At 43.2% G+C, this 15,546-nt stretch overlaps 2 protein-coding genes across 7 annotated transcripts in view; one reads left to right on the forward strand and one right to left on the reverse strand.

Moving 5' to 3' along the window:
- ZNF18 (zinc finger protein 18) overlaps positions 1–3,011 on the forward strand; it is a 21,646-nt gene extending 18,635 nt beyond the window's left edge. For all 6 annotated transcript variants that reach the window (XM_019654453.1, XM_019654454.1, XM_019654456.1 and 3 more), the window contains exon 7: positions 1,723–3,011. In XM_019654453.1, coding sequence (XP_019509998.1) covers positions 1,723–2,510 — 788 coding nt within the window. In that variant the 3' untranslated portion in view covers positions 2,511–3,011. The remainder of the gene's footprint in view (positions 1–1,722) is intronic.
- Positions 3,012–4,661: 1,650 nt separating this feature from the next.
- DNAH9 (dynein axonemal heavy chain 9) overlaps positions 4,662–15,546 on the reverse strand; it is a 340,094-nt gene continuing 329,209 nt past the window's right edge. Inside the window, exons 68-69 of the mRNA XM_019654458.1 lie at positions 11,805–12,194; positions 4,662–5,623 (exon numbers count right to left, since the gene is read on the reverse strand). Of these exons, the coding sequence (XP_019510003.1) occupies positions 5,396–5,623; positions 11,805–12,194 (618 nt within the window). The 3' untranslated portion in view covers positions 4,662–5,395. The remainder of the gene's footprint in view (positions 5,624–11,804; positions 12,195–15,546) is intronic.

Raw genomic sequence — 15,546 nt, forward strand, 5'->3', positions numbered from 1 at the left:
CAGGTTGAGCTGTTGTTCAGCATCTTAGCTGTGGAGGGCAGTGTCACTGGCCCTCATATGTGGGATCCGAACTGGGGCCCTCTGGCATCCCAAGCGAGTTCTTAACCATCGCGCCACTCGGCCGGCCCAAAAATAAAATCTTTACTATATGCTTCATTAAGTTTTGATAATTAGAAACCTAAGTTATGAGGAGAAAAACAAAATTTTAACTTATGTGAGTTAATGAAGCACAAGTGAATGCCGAATTAAAGCACAGACTGAGGGGTCTGCTTTCACGCCACACCTCACTGTGCATCGCAGCCAGAGTTCAACGACACACTGATGCATTTCAGGAATGTTTGTGTTACCTGTGAATGGGAGGATCCATGTGAAATTGATAAATCCACCATTTACAATTTAAATGCTACAGAGTCAGCCACAGAACTGTGTATACAATATGATACCAATTATGTCAGGGAAAAGCGCACATGCATAGGTGACATAAAGACTGGAGGGAAATGTATACTCATAGTTGTTACTCTTGGTAGTATGATGGAGGTTGATTTGATTTTTTTCTGTATACTTTCAAATTTTTTTAGTGATCATATTTATCTTTTACATATGATCAGATAAAAACCAATCATTTTAAAAGTAGCACTCTCATATAATACAGTTGTTTTTCCTGGGCCTTAATAAATACGCATGTAAAAATAGAACTCCCTTATGATCCAGCAATTCCCATTCTGGGTATTTATCTAAAGAAAAGGAAAACACTACTTCAAAAAGAGGTGTGTACACCCCATGTTAATTGCAGCATTATTTACAATAACCAAGATAGGGAAGCAACCTAGGTGTCCATTGACAGATGAATGGATTAAGATGTCACACACACACACACACACACACACACACACACACACACACACACAATGGAATATTACTGACCATAAAACGAAATGAAATCTTACCATTTGCAACAGCATGGATGTACCTAGAGGGTATTGTGCTGAGTGAAATAGGTCACACAGAGAAAGACAAATACCATATGATCTCACTTACATACAGACTCTAAAAACCAAATGAACAAACAAAATGAAACAAAGTCATAGATACAGAAAACTAATGGTTGCCAGAGGGGAGGAGGGTTGGGAGGTGGGCAGAAAAGGAGAAGGCGCTTAAGAAGTACAAACTTCCAATGATTAAATAAGCCATGGGGATGTAATGTACAGTATAGGGAAGGAATATAGTCAATAATATTGTAATAACTGTTGGGTTGTCGGAAAAGTTATGATGTATTTTTTCTGGTTTTTTGTTGCAAAAATGCATCATGATTTTTCCAACAACCCAATATATATGGTGTCAGATGGGTACTAGACTTATCATGGTGATTACTTCATAAGGCATATAAATGTCTCATCACTATATTGTACACCTGAAACTAACATGTTGTATGTCAACTATAACTTTTAAAAAATTCTTATTTGGGGGTCAGAAAAGCGCTATGGGAAACTTCCTCTGCTGTCAGATGTTCTGCTCAGCTCCAGAGCTGAAGCACTTAGCCTGGACTCAGCACAAGTGAAGTGAGTGCCAGGCACTAGGCTGGATGATATTTTTCTTCCTCACTAACTAACTGATGCCCTCTTGGCAAAATAATTGTTTCATGATGACTCTTTCTTTGACATACGAGTTAGAAAACAGGGCATACAATTTATTGCACAATTTAAATCTTCTTTCTTCTTTCAGGAGATAGACAGGAGAATGACAAAGAGAACCTGAACTTGGAAAATTATAGGGACCAGGAGCCCCCAGCTGCCTCCTGTCACGCCTCAGAAGAGGTGCCTTCCCAGGCCTCTTTGAGCGGCCTCTTCTGTGAGGATGAGCCGAGACGCTTTGGAGAAGGAGCGACTCTTCATGAGGCTCAGGAAAACCTTCAGGACGAGGGGATAGGGGGACAGCTCTCTCCTCAAGAAAGGAATTCTGGGAAACAGCTAGGCCATCATTTGCCTAATGCTTACCCAGGAGAACTGTCCATGCTGTGGCTGGAGGAGGCCAGAGAGGCCCCCCCGAAAGGGCAGCTGAGAGCCCCCATGGCCCAGAAACTCCCCACCTGCAGGGAGTGTGGGAAAAGCTTTTACAGGAATTCTCAGCTTGTTTTTCACCAAAGAACTCACACCGGAGAGGCATACTTTCAGTGCCCCACATGCAAGAAAGCCTTTCTGCGGAGCTCAGACTTTGTGAAACATCAGAGGGTTCACACAGGAGAGAAGCCCTGTAGATGTGACTACTGTGGGAAAGGCTTCAGTGACTTCTCGGGATTGCGCCACCACGAGAAGATCCACACAGGAGAGAAGCCCTATAAATGTCCCATCTGTGAAAAGAGTTTTATTCAAAGATCAAACTTCAATCGACATCAGAGGGTCCACACAGGAGAGAAGCCGTATAAATGTTCCCGCTGCGGGAAGAGTTTCAGCTGGAGCTCGAGCCTTGACAAACATCAAAGATCCCATTTAGGAAAGAAGCCCTTCCAGTAGCCGTGCTCTCAGCCTGTCGCTATCTCCTGGCCCATGAAAAAGCACTTCATTCCATCAGGAGACATCGCATCTCCTACAGGACGTCCCTGGTCTCTCTTTTTTGCACGGATTAGAGAGGAGAGTACCTGAACATGGATTTGGATTGGCGGATATACCGGCCTGTGGATTGGATATCACGCTGGTTTAATTGCTTGCTTCTGCATCAGGAGGAAGAATAGTCACCTTTCATCTCATCTCTCCTTTTGGGAAGAGATGGGAAAAACTGTCCGTTTTAGAGAGATCCCGTTTTAGAAGTGCTGCCTGGGAAGAGTTGAACTGGATTAGCCACAGGCGCTGCTCACAGGAAGAACCTTGGCTTTGGAACTGGGATCTAGAGCAGGCGTTGTTACAAAACGGGGAGCATAGAGAGCCAGTGAGCTCACATGTGTTATTTGTTATACGGGTGCAAGATTAACACTGAGTGTCCCCCTGTTTTAAGTAAACTTAGCAGACTCTCTCTTATTTGTGTCTGAAGCGTCCACTGTGTGTTGACTGTAACTCAAAATATGGTTTCTCATATAAGACCCTCAATGGTAGTTGAGCTCCTAGATCATCCCGTACAAACCTATCGAGTTTATCACCCAGATGAACAGGATAAGAAAGTGTGAGCCTGGTGCCCGGATGTGACAGCTTGGCCAGTGCTGGGCATTCTTGGTCTCAAGTCTGCCTCTGGTGTGGGGCAGACAGAGCCCGCCGCCCACTTGCTCGCACACCTCAAGCCGCCCTTCTTTCTCCTGGCATCCCACTTAGGCTATCATTTCTGCCAAAGTGTTCTGCACTTTAAAATTATCTTATTTCATTTTGTCTGTAGCTGTTAGGAAGAAATCAATAGTATTGATGTAATTTATAGTATTGTGCAGAGGTTTATTAACATATATATCTAACCTGCCCCCTTGTCCTTGTCTTCAAAAGTTACATGCCCCGAAGTGTCCTGCTTGCGTATAATGAGACTTCCACCTTCCTCCCACCAGGGTCCTCTCTGCGCCTGCTCTTATTTCACTGTTTTGGGTGAGGATCAGGGAGAATGGTGTGAATGAGGCCGACAGAGCTATCCCTGAAAATGAACCTGTAGGCGAGAGACTGCTGGTTGTTGGCAACCAATGGGAAGGACACTCACTGCTGGTCGATGAGACAGAACCGAAGTCGGAATTCCTGGATTCCAGAGGCATTTGCTAACATTCCTATAGCATAAAGATAAGTAAGGCCTCTCTCTCTTTAGGGGATGCAGGAACCCCCGGGCAGAAAGCAGGAAAATCATGGAGGAATTGGCATTAGACTCTGCATTCTGCATAGCAGAGATTTGTAGGCTGGAGGGTTTTATGTTTTAAATCAGTACTCAAAAGTGTGGCTCTGGGAACAGCAGCATGGGCAATTTGTTAGACTTCCTGAGTCATAAATCTGAAGGGCGGGGCCCAGCAGTCTTTCTTTGAACAAGCCCTCCAGGGGATTCTGATGCCTGCTCAAGGTAGCAGTTAATCCAGAGAAAGTCTGCAAGGCAAGGGTATGTGGGAATGGTGATCCGCAAAGCGACCCTGGGCCCTCCCAGACTGTTTTTTACCAAACAAGCCTCCCCATAGAGCCCTTTAAAACTCATTAAAACTGGGGGACTCCTTGGTATCCCAGAGCAAATTTATTCCAGAGGAAATTCTACAAAACTAGGTTAAACAGCTCTAGGTAAAGGGTTTCTCCATGGGTCCCTCCTAAGGATCTGACAGATAAGACAGCGGTTCTCAACCTTTCACAGGGGTCGCCTAAGACCATCGGAAAACATATTTTTGATAGTCTTAGGAACCGAGACACTGCTCCTCTATCTGTCTCCAGGCCCACATGCAGATACACCCACACACGTGTACCTGGCGACCCCTGTGAAAGGGTCGTTCGACCCCCAAAGAGGTCGCGACCCACAGGTTGAGAACTGCTTATCAGATAAGAGATACAGGAAACAACCTGTCCTTCAGTTCAGTTATGTTGTCAGCAAATAGACGTTAGATAAAAATTGATTGGATGTGTGAATTAATGAAGAATACTATATATATTTATACACATATACAAACAGAGGGTGCCAAAAAAATGTATACACATTTTAAGAAAGGAAAAAACCGTATTAAAATTGTAATAATATATACCGATAACAAAAGATGACTACAGGTCACGTGTATACATGTTTTTGGCATCCCCGGTATATCACCCTTGTCCTCTAGAGTAGTGATCAGCAAAATATGGCCCACCACCTGTTTTTGTAAATGAAGTTCTGTTGGAATGTGGCCACGCCCATTTGCTTCTTGTCTCTGGCTGCTTTGGGGCTATAGTGGCAGAGCTGAGTAGTTGCAACAAAACAATATGTTCTGCAAAGTCTAAAATATTTACTGTGATCCTTTACAGAAAGTTTAGTGACCCCCAGTCCAAAGTAATGTTTCTCAAATCATAATGTGCCTACAGATCATCTGGGGAGCTTGTTAAAATGCAAACTGATTTATGGGTGATGCCAATGCCGCTAGTCTACGGAGCAGCTGGGACCTCGGGCACCGGGAGCGGCGCCATGTAACCATGTCAGGCCCAGGTGTACTCGGATCATTTATCACGCTGCAGCTCTCAAAGCCCAGGCCAGACACAGCTGGAGAATAAATCACTTTATTAGCACAGGCTCAGTGTTCTGAAGTGCCTCGTCCCTAGCTCCTGGGTCCACACTGCCCAGCTCAGCCTCACTTTCGGCACTTCTCTCCGAGTTCCCTAACAGAACTGTACAGAGTTGGGAGTGTTATGCTCTGTCTGTGGTCCCCCTCACACACTTGTTCCTTTGGGGAGTCTCCAGCCCAGCCTGGCTTTCTCAGCGGCGCTGCAGGAAGCTAAATCTGGAGAAGCAAAGCTACTCCAGCCAGAACCCACTTTGATGGCTTCTCCTTAGTCTTCAGGTTGAAAGTCCACACGTAGGTGGGTCCCCGCTGACAAGTCTTGTACACAGGACAAGGATAGACACCGCGGCCATCCTGCTTGTCTGCAGGGATGGCCCTGATGAACACCACGGGCATGGGGGGCGTCAGGTCCTTCAGCTTCGCCTCCGCAATGATCCCAGCCTGAGGACAAGAACACGAGAAGAGCCACCTTAGATCAGACCCAGAGCCCAGCTGGCCAGCGTTCCTGGCAGAAGATCCAGGGGATGCGCCTGGGCAGGGCTGGCGGCTTTGTGCCCAACCCCTCACGGGTCCTCTCAGCGAGCCACGATGGATGCACTCCTACATGGAAAACATATGGCTGCTGGTTTCTGGCTGAAATCACTCTGAAGGAGAGTTCCAAAAGCTTGGTATTTATCACATACAAATGAATCCTTCTGAGCTCAAGTCTCTCCTAGTTTTATTGTTCATTCATTTCATAAGCATATCGAATGTAACTATTTGCCAGATGTGCTGGGAATTTGAAAATGAGTAAGACACAGCTACCAGCAAATACTTTAGATTTTAAAGCTTTGGTTATGCCCTGTTCCAGTTTCTTATGTGACCTCATCCGCCCTCTGGAGCATTTTGACTTTTTTGAGCAGAGGGAGCTATGTTCATCTTTACTCCTGGAATAGGGACCTGGCCTTTCCATAGCTCTCCAGTTAGGGCCTCTATGATTTTCTGAGATGTCTCAATAGAGCCTTCTAGGGCAGTTTTTCCTACTAGTCCTGAGAAATGCCCTGAGAAACAAAAGGGTTCCTTTATCAAATAAGCTTGGGAAATGATGCTACCATACCCTGGACTTGAAGCTTTACAGTGTATGCCAGTACACTGAAGACAAGGAAAGTCCTAGCAGTAAACAGCTTAACTTTATTTAACCTGGTATTTCCAAACTTAACAACAAGACCCTTTTCTTTGCAATCTATTCATTTCCCATTGCACAAGTGTCTTAGGGAACATGCTTTGGGAAATGCTGACCCTGGGTGATTCACAGATTCCTTGCCTGTGTCCACGTGAACTCTGGGCCCCGTTTGCTATGAAGAGACTTTGGTTTCTTTTCCATGACATTTATTTAAAGCTAAGGACGTGTCTCTTCTGCTCTGTTAGAGGCTGATAAGAGGCATGATGAGTAACAGAACTAAGGGAAACAATGGGGACCCCCCTGCCCCCGCTATAATAGTGTTTATGGCAGGGAGTGGGAGCAGGGGTAGAACCTTTTTTCCCACATACCACAAAACTATTTTAAAATGTACAATTTAATGTTTTTTAATGTACAATCATCACTTTCTAATTCCAGAACATCATCACTTTCTAATTCTACAACATTTTCACCACCCCCAAAAGAAGCTGTAACCATTAGCAGTCGGGTGACATTTCTAATTATTATGTTTGAATTCTCTATTTAAATGGCATATTTTTTCATCTGTTTACTTTTAGCCTATTAGTGTCTTTGAATCTAAAGTGTGTTTCTTGTAGACAGCATATAGTTGGATCACTTTAAAAAATGCATTCCGCCATTCTTTGCCTTTTAATTTTAGTGTTTAATCCATTTACATTAATGTAATTGCTGATAAGGTAAGACTTACATCTGCCATTTTACTGTTTGTTTTCTGCCTTATGTCTTATTTGTTCTTCTGTTCCTCCATCACTGCCTTCTTTGGTGTTAAACAGATATATAGTAGTGTGTTATTTTAATTCCCTTGTTATTTCTTTCACTATATTTTAAAAATTATTTTTCTTAGTGGTTTATAAATTAACATCTTAATTTATAAAAATCTTAATACCAACTTGATTTCAGTAGTATACAAAAAACTGTACTCCTATATAGTTCCATTCCTTCCCCTTCCTGTGTTTAAGAACTTGTACTCTTTTCATCATACAAATGCTATTTATTACATTTTATACCTGTCAACTCAGATATATAATTATTGCTTTACTCAGTTGTCCTTTAAAACAGTCAGGAGAAAAATAAAAGTTATATTGTCAAAAAATTCATTTATATTGTCTTTTATATTTACATATGTAATTACCTTTACTAGTACTCTATTTCTTCATGTGGACTTGAGTTACTGTCTAGTGTCCTGTCATTTCATCCTGAAGGACTCCTTAGTATTTCTTGTAGGGCTGGTCTGCAAGTAAGGAATTCTCTCTCTCACTTTTTTTTTTTTAACTGGGAAAGTCTTACTTTTTCCTTCATTTTTGAAAGATAGTTTTGCTGGATTAGAGTTCTTGGCTGAAGGTCTTATTCTTTCAGCACTTTGTGTAATTCCATTGCCTCTGGCCTTCATGGTTTCTTATGAGAAATCAGCTGTTACTCTCATTGAAGACCCTTTGTAAATGATGAATTGCTTTTCTCTTGCTGCTTTCAAGATTTCCTTTTTGTCTTTATCTTTAAACAGTTTGATTATAACATGTCTAGGTATGGATTTCTAAATTTATTTTATTTGGGTTTTGTGGAGCTTCTTGGATGTATAGATGAATGTTCTTCATCAAATTTGGAAAGTGTTGGCCATTATTTTGTCAAATATTCTTTCTCTTTTTCCTTCCTTCTGGGACTCCCTCTAGGCATATGCTGGTATGCTTGATGGTGTTCCTCAGGTCTCTAAACTGTTCACTTATCTTCATTCTTTTTTCTTTCTGTTTCTCAGACTGGTTAAACTCAATTGATGTATTTCCAAGTTTAGGGATTCTTGCCTACTCAAATCTACTGTTGAACTCCTTTATTGAATTTTTGTTTCAGATATTATACTTTTCAACTCCAGATTTACTACTTAAAAAAATTATATCTCTTTATTAATATTCTCTATTCAGTGAGACATTGTTCACATACTTCCCTTTAGTTATTTAGACCTGGTTTCTTTTAGCTCTTTGACTATACAGTAAAACCTTGGATTGCGAGTAACTTGGTTTGCAAGTGTTCCACAAGATAAGCAAACATTTCTATTAGGTTGGTGCAAAAGTAATTGCGGTTTCTGCCATTACTTTTATACCAACCTAATAATACATTTTAACTTGGTAAATGAACGATGTCTTGCAATACAAGTAGTTTGGGAGCCAGCAGAGTGGCGCGTTGGTTAAGAGCTGGCTTGGGACGCCAGCTCTGAGCAGCAGGGCCCCGGTTCGGATCCCACATGAAGGCCAGTGACACTGCCCTCTACAGCTAAGTTGGTGAACAACAGCTTGACCTGGAGCTGGGCTGCTGGGAGTCGCCGGCTACGGCATAGGCTTCAGCCCCTGCTGCAGTGGGTTGCCATGGGCTACCGTAAGTGGCCAGCAGCCTGTGTGAGCTGCCAAGCGCTGCCGTGAGCGGCTGTCCAGAGTAGGGAAGAGCACAATGATAATACCAACATGGGCCAGTGAAGCAACGTCCTCCACAACTAGACTGAAGAGCAAAAAGGGCAGCAACTTGTCTGTTCCCCTCCCCCAATTCCCCAATAAAATCTTAAAAAACAAAAAAAACCCAAGTTGTTTGTTTCCATAATGAATTATGCTCACTAACCAAAGTATTACTGTATTTAAAATAGCTGATTAAAAGTCTTTTTCTAGTATGTCCAGCTTCTTACTTCCTCAGGGACCAGATTCTGTTGACTGCTTTTTTTCCAAGTGTATGAACTAGTCCTTTTTGTTTCTTTGCATGTCTCACAATTTTTGGTTAAAAACCAAGCATTTTAAATAATAAAATATGGGAACTGTGGGAATCAGATCTCCCTGTATTGGACTTTTGTTGTTATTTAGTGATTTTTCTGAACTGATTCTTTAGTCTGTATTCTTGGTCATGTGTGGCCACTGAAGTGTCCTGCTCAGTTAGCCTGGTGGTCAGCAAATAATTGGACAGAATTTTTTAAATGCCTAGAACCAAGAAGTCTCATAGTTTTTGCTCAGGGGCTCTGTGTGTGTGTTGGGGACATGCCTTCAATGCTCAGCCAGACAATTTAAAACTCTGCCTTAGCCTTCACTTCCTGCTGTCACAAAGCCTCAAGGTTAGCTACAGGTGAGAGCTTATGGCCTTCTCAGGTCTTTCTTGAGCACGTACACAGCTCTGCTCATGGGCATAGCCTTCTAGTTTTCTAAGAAAACAGTGGAGGTTTTTAAAGTCCCTATGAAAGTCTTATTTTCCCCGCTTCTCCTTTTAAGCTTTTTGGGTATCCCTTGATTTGCTCCACTGTTACCTACTGCCTCCGGCAAGCTTCAGTGTTAAACAGTTGTCTTTGATTATTTTCAGTAAGTGCTCTTGGGGAAAGACTGTTGCCCTGGGCGAGCTCTTACTCAGGCTAAGTAAAGACAGACTTGTGAGTGGGGTCTTCTAGGAAACCACCAGACAGGGAACATAATGACAGTTTTCTGGGAATGGGGCTTTGAAACACTACAACTCTGTTTTGCCTCCAGTGGCTGCTAGGCTGCTGTTTTCACTGTGACTGTGGCCTGTTGGTTGTCAAGGCTCCCACAGAGTTTGGAGGTAAGGGGTGGGAATAGGGCAAGTCAAAAGGCCATGTGGCTGGCTCTTCTTACAGAGATTCAGCCAGTTTTCTTCAATAAACACTCCTTGGATTCCTGGAAGCCTTTGGTTAATTTCCAGAGTTCTGAGAAGGTTGATTCTGACATTTTTTGGCCAGTGTTATTATTTGATGGAGGAGAGGACTTGTGGACATCGTTACTCTTCCATTTTTGCTGAAATCTTTCTGGGATAGACACTGTGAGAATAGGAGCTTTTGGCAGGTATTGCTTTTTGGAAAGTTTTTATTATTATTACTTAGAAACAAGGTAATGAAAAATTGGAGGTAGATGATTGAAATCAATATCCTTTTTTCTCCCCACAGTGCCACTGCTCTTCCTTTTGAGCTTCTTTCCTACTGTTTTTCTTTTTTAACTTCTCTCATTTTGGCATTTTTGGTATCCTTGCTCCAGCTCTCCCCTCACCACTGTACCCCTAGTACAATCCATGTGTGATCTCCACTGACAAAATCTTGTACAAATGTTCAGGTGGAGATAGACAAGTCAGCTTCCTTCTCAAGGCTCAGGCTGTGTAAACACTGTTCCACTTTACCGTCCTTTCTGTTGGCATTTGATTGGTTTCCTAGGGCTGCTGAAACAAATGAGCACAAACTTGGTGGTTTAATGCAACAGAAATGTATTCTTTCAAGTTCTGAAAGCCAGAAGTCTTAAATCAAGGTATAGGTAAGGTTTGCTCCTTCTGGAGGCTCCGAGGCATAAACTGTCCCATACCTCTTCCTTGCTTCTGGGTGCTGGCAATCCTTGGCATTCCTTGGTTTGTAGATGCATCACTCTAATCTCTGCCTCTGTCTTCACAGGGCATTCTCTTCTGTGTCTCCAACATGGCCTTCTTATAAGGATACCAATCATTGGATGCAGGACCTACTCTACTCTGTTATGATGCTATTTCCAAACAAGGTCACATCCTGGGGTTCTGGGTGGACATGAATTTTGGAAGGACACTATTCAACCCAGTACAGCTCTACAGGTATATTTACATGGCCTTCTAGGATCTTCTAGGTCTTCTCTAACAGTTTTCCACCATTCGCTTGATATTGCCTCTAAGAATAATCTAGTGTCACTTGCCAAGTAAGATATTGGACTGAGTGCTCCTGGATCATGTGTACAACAAATGTAAATTTGTTCTAGAGTAATTATTGTCATTTATCCTGGCCATCTGTGCTTGTTTGCCAATTTCCTAACCACGATAAACAGCTCCAGTCTTATGGTAACTCAAATTTTTATTAGCTTTCAGTGAGGAATCCTTTCAAAATGTCATATCTACTGGCTCCCCTTTGCTGACAGGGGACGATGCAAAAGGTAGAAGGGATTCCTGACCTCCTAGAGCTTATGAATGAGGGAAGTAGACCAAGGAGGTGAAATGCTATCCCCAGGTCACACAGCAGCAGGGATCACTGACTCCAACACTTTGACCCCTCCCTATGTGCCAGGTGCTATTCTAAGTGTCTTGCCTATACACTCATTTAATTTTCATAGCAACTGTGTTTTCTCATTTAATAAGGAAACTAAGATTTGGAGAGGTAGAACTACAGCCCAAAGTCACAGAGTTAATTAATGGTGGTGCTAGGAATCAGATCTCACCCATCTGGCTCCAAAGCTGTTGTTTTTAACCACTCTATTCTGTTCACTTTGCAAAGCCTGTGCTCTTTGCACCAACCCAGGTTGCATAAAAATGACTTGCCAGCCTCAAGGAAAGGTTATCTAGGTCAAAAGGTTCAGGGGCATCCCTTTTAGTAACTGTACTTTATGGGAGGCAGTGTTCATTTAATCATTTCCCAAAAGATGTCCCTTGGGTGATCCCAGGATTTACCTGTACATCCCAGCGAGCACCTTCCATGAAGAGGCCGTAGATGTAGGCCCCTTCCCGAGGAGGGCTTCTGAATTCCTCTCTGTTCTTCTTTGTCACATCACATTGCAGGGCCATCTGGTCCAGTGGCCACTCGTTCTTGCGGGCCATGGACTGCATTATGGCGGTCAGGAAGGACTGGGGGTTGAAGAAGCCTGTCAGCCACACGGTGGAGGGCATTGCGAAGTCGCCTACCCAAGCTTCCAGCTCCTTAATTCGGAGTTGGAGGTCCACAAACCAGGCTGCCAGGCCTGCTGTGGAAGGGTAGGCTCGCCTGGCCCAGGGCTCTGGCACTGTGTCTAGGTACAGGGCGTTCTGTACGTTCTCCATGTCACTGGTCATGGTCAGCTCCCCCTGAAGACAAAGAGCAAGAGGGGACAGTGAAGGGGAAGCAAGTCCCTGCAAACAGCTGGCCTTATGCACCTCTGGCTCATAGCTCTCAGATAGATAGGAGATGGCTCCAGGGGTGGGTGACACAATGGCTGTCCTGTCTAGTGCTTGATTTGCAAGGGTCGTCTCATAGAGGCTGGTCCTTTAAATCTCTCCCTGCTCCAGTGATATGAGTCTATATCTATCTACCGACAGTAGTGGACTGGTCCACTCTGGACCTCAAACCACCAGTGAGTTAGTTCCATGCTGATTCAGTCCTACCCTAAAGCTTGGGCTCCTTGATTCTCCTCCAGCCTTTGTAGTAGCCCTGCAGGCTCTTACGCGCAGCTCAGAAACACAGGAAGCTAAAGCCCAGAGGATCTATCTATATTCCCCCAACTCAAGGATTTCCTTCAGAAATCAAACTATTAGACACATAGTGAACTTTAAGAGACCCTCTTCCAACAGCTAGATGAAATCTGTAAAGGAAGGTTTACACTGAAAATCTTCTTTAAATTGAACTTTGTAACATTGGTTATGCCAAGGATCTAGCAATATCCTGCAATCTCTATTGCAGTGATTTCCGCACAGGGTTTAGAGTACCCAACAAGGCTTGTGCTATGGTCTGAATATTTGTGTTCCCCCAAATTCATATATTGAAATCCTAACCCCCAGTGTGATGGTATTAGAAGGCTGGGCCTTTGGGAGGTGATTAGGTCATGAGGGTGCAGCCCTCATGAGTGGGATTGGTGCCCTCACAGGAAGAGACTTCGCGAAGCTCCCCTGCTCTTTCTGCCATGTGAGGACAGAGCAAGAAGACGGCTGTCTATGAGGCAGAAAGTGGGCTCTTGCCAGATACCAAGTCTGCCAGCACCTTGACCTTGTTCCCAGTCTCCAGAACTGTGAGAAAAGAAATGTTGTTTCGGCCCCCCAATCTGTGGTATTTTGTTATGGCAGCCTAAGCAGATTGATATACCCCAGAGAAGAGAACCAGAAGAGAGGTCAGTGGGAGAAGTACTGGCAGTGGACTAAAATGATGGCCTTGAAGAGCTGTAAGCCATTTGGTGGGGAGGTGCTTGAATTCGCCTTTGGGGCATGACGAGGGCCTCTTTTCTATGGGAAAACTACCTGATATTCTCTCTGGCACAGAGAGCTGCTAGGCAAGTCCTTACCCACTGTTTTGGGCCTTACACTGTATTCAGTACAGATACTTTAATCCTACTGTGTCTGATCCGATAACCACTAGCCCTATGTAGCTATTTACATGCAAGTAAATTAAATATGAAATGAACTATCAGCTCCTTAGTCACATTAGCTACATTTTGTGTGCTCAGTTGTCACATGTGACCTTATTAGCACAGATATAAAACATTCCCATTATCACAGAAAGTTCTATTGGACAGCTATGGTCTAAACAGAAAGGCTTCGTTTTCTGTTTGGTAATATAAACTGTAGTGTGTGTGTGGTTTTGCCAGGGCTAAAAAGTCCTATATATTGCAGTCTTAAAAAAAGACTGTTCATGGGCAGATGACTGTACAGACTTGCCAAAGTCTGTGGTTAAGGAGATACATACACAAATCAAGACGCATTACAAAAAATAAAGTCCAAAAGACTTAAAAAAAGGTATAGAGGCCATATTTATTTTTCCCTTTAAAATAAAAAAGAAGTTTTCAATGGCCATTTTACTTGCATGATTGTACAATGCTGTTATAAACAATACACCAAAATAAACTGGATTCCCCACAACATTGTGTGGGGTTTTGTTAAAGCTGGGTGCGTCTATGGAAGTATATTGTACATGGGAGTGTTGTCTGCCAAGTGAGTTGACTGGGAGTAAATATCCACTGTCCTGGAGTCATCCTATAACATGACATAACAGAACTGGGTCAGCATTACTGGAAAAAGTGTGATGAAAATATCTCAGTCCTTTGGCTCCTCTTTTGAGGGCAGTGGCAGAGTGAGACAAACAGAGATGAACTCAGATGGGGCTCTGGGCTGTGCCAGGCGCTGTCATTGGCTGTGGGCACAGTGAAGTCCTTTGTTTCCCCATTATCTCCCCTGGCTGAGTCCCCCTCTTAGTCTGCGTTACCATGTTTCATGTGCCACTCCTGAAAACAGTGTGGTCACATGAGCCTCTACTTCTTTGAGTTGCGCTATGATAAGGAATGATGTGCTTAACATTAAAATATATGCAATATAGAGGATTTTTAGGGCAGTGAAACTGTTCACTAAAATACCGTAATGGTGGATATATGTCATTATACATTTGCCCAAATCCACAGAATGTACAACACCAAGAGTGAATCCTAATGTAAACTATGAACCTTGGGTCATCATGATGAGTCAATGTAGGTTCATTCGTTGTAGCAAATGGACACTCTGGTGGGGATGCTGATAGTGGGGGAGGCTGTGTGTAGAGGGGGCAGGGTGTCTACAGGAACTCTCTGTACCTCCTACTCCACTTTGCTGTGAACCTAAAAATGCTCTAAAAAATAAAATCTAACAATAAAAAGATATGTGCAATACTTAATTTTTAACACCCTTCAGAAATCTAAAATCATTCTGATAGTAGAGGAACATAAAATGTGTAACTTGGCTTTCTTAAAAATTTCTCACAGCTGCTTATGAGTATAACTTATTCTGACAATGATTTTGCATTGACTAATTGAATGTGCAAGTGATGGAGCCTTAAAGAATGTATTCTCTCTTAGGTTTTGCCCGTTTGAGAGTGAAGCAGGAACGATTCAGGAAAAGAAGAAATCATTGGCCTTCGAGCTGAAATCTTCTCATGTCATTGAGCAGAGGTAGAAATGACTCATTTTCAGAGGAGGGGCAGAGAAGAAACAAGCGCAGTTCTCGTCCATAGACTTAAAAACTTTTGCCCCTCTGAACTCGGTTGCCATCTCCTTGCACCTTCCCTTTTCCCATGAAGATATTTGTCCATCTCTTTATTCTACCGACTTGCATTAACTGTGCTTCACAAACTTGACTCATCCCAAGAATCGCCTGGCTTCTGGTTAAAAATAGAAGTTTCCAGAACCTGGCTCCAGAGGTTGGTAGGACTGGAGGGTGGAGAGGGGAATGTATATTGTGATAAAACCTCCAGGAAGTCTGATGACCACGCTAATTTGGGGATGTGTCCTAATGAGGCTGGATTTTCATTACAGCATTTGTAAATGGAGATTGCTCTATCTGTCCTCCAGCTCACAGAGGAACCAGGAGAAAAAGGCAATATACACTGTCCTGATAGCTCCTGGGTCACTGTTCTGGCAACACCAGTCACCATATCACTGTGACTCACCTGAGCGGACTCCTTGCTCTGGCCAAAGTTGGTTAA

The sequence above is a fragment of the Hipposideros armiger genome, unplaced genomic scaffold, assembly GCF_001890085.2.
Source record: "Hipposideros armiger isolate ML-2016 unplaced genomic scaffold, ASM189008v1 scaffold_222, whole genome shotgun sequence".
NCBI lineage: Eukaryota > Metazoa > Chordata > Mammalia > Chiroptera > Hipposideridae > Hipposideros > Hipposideros armiger.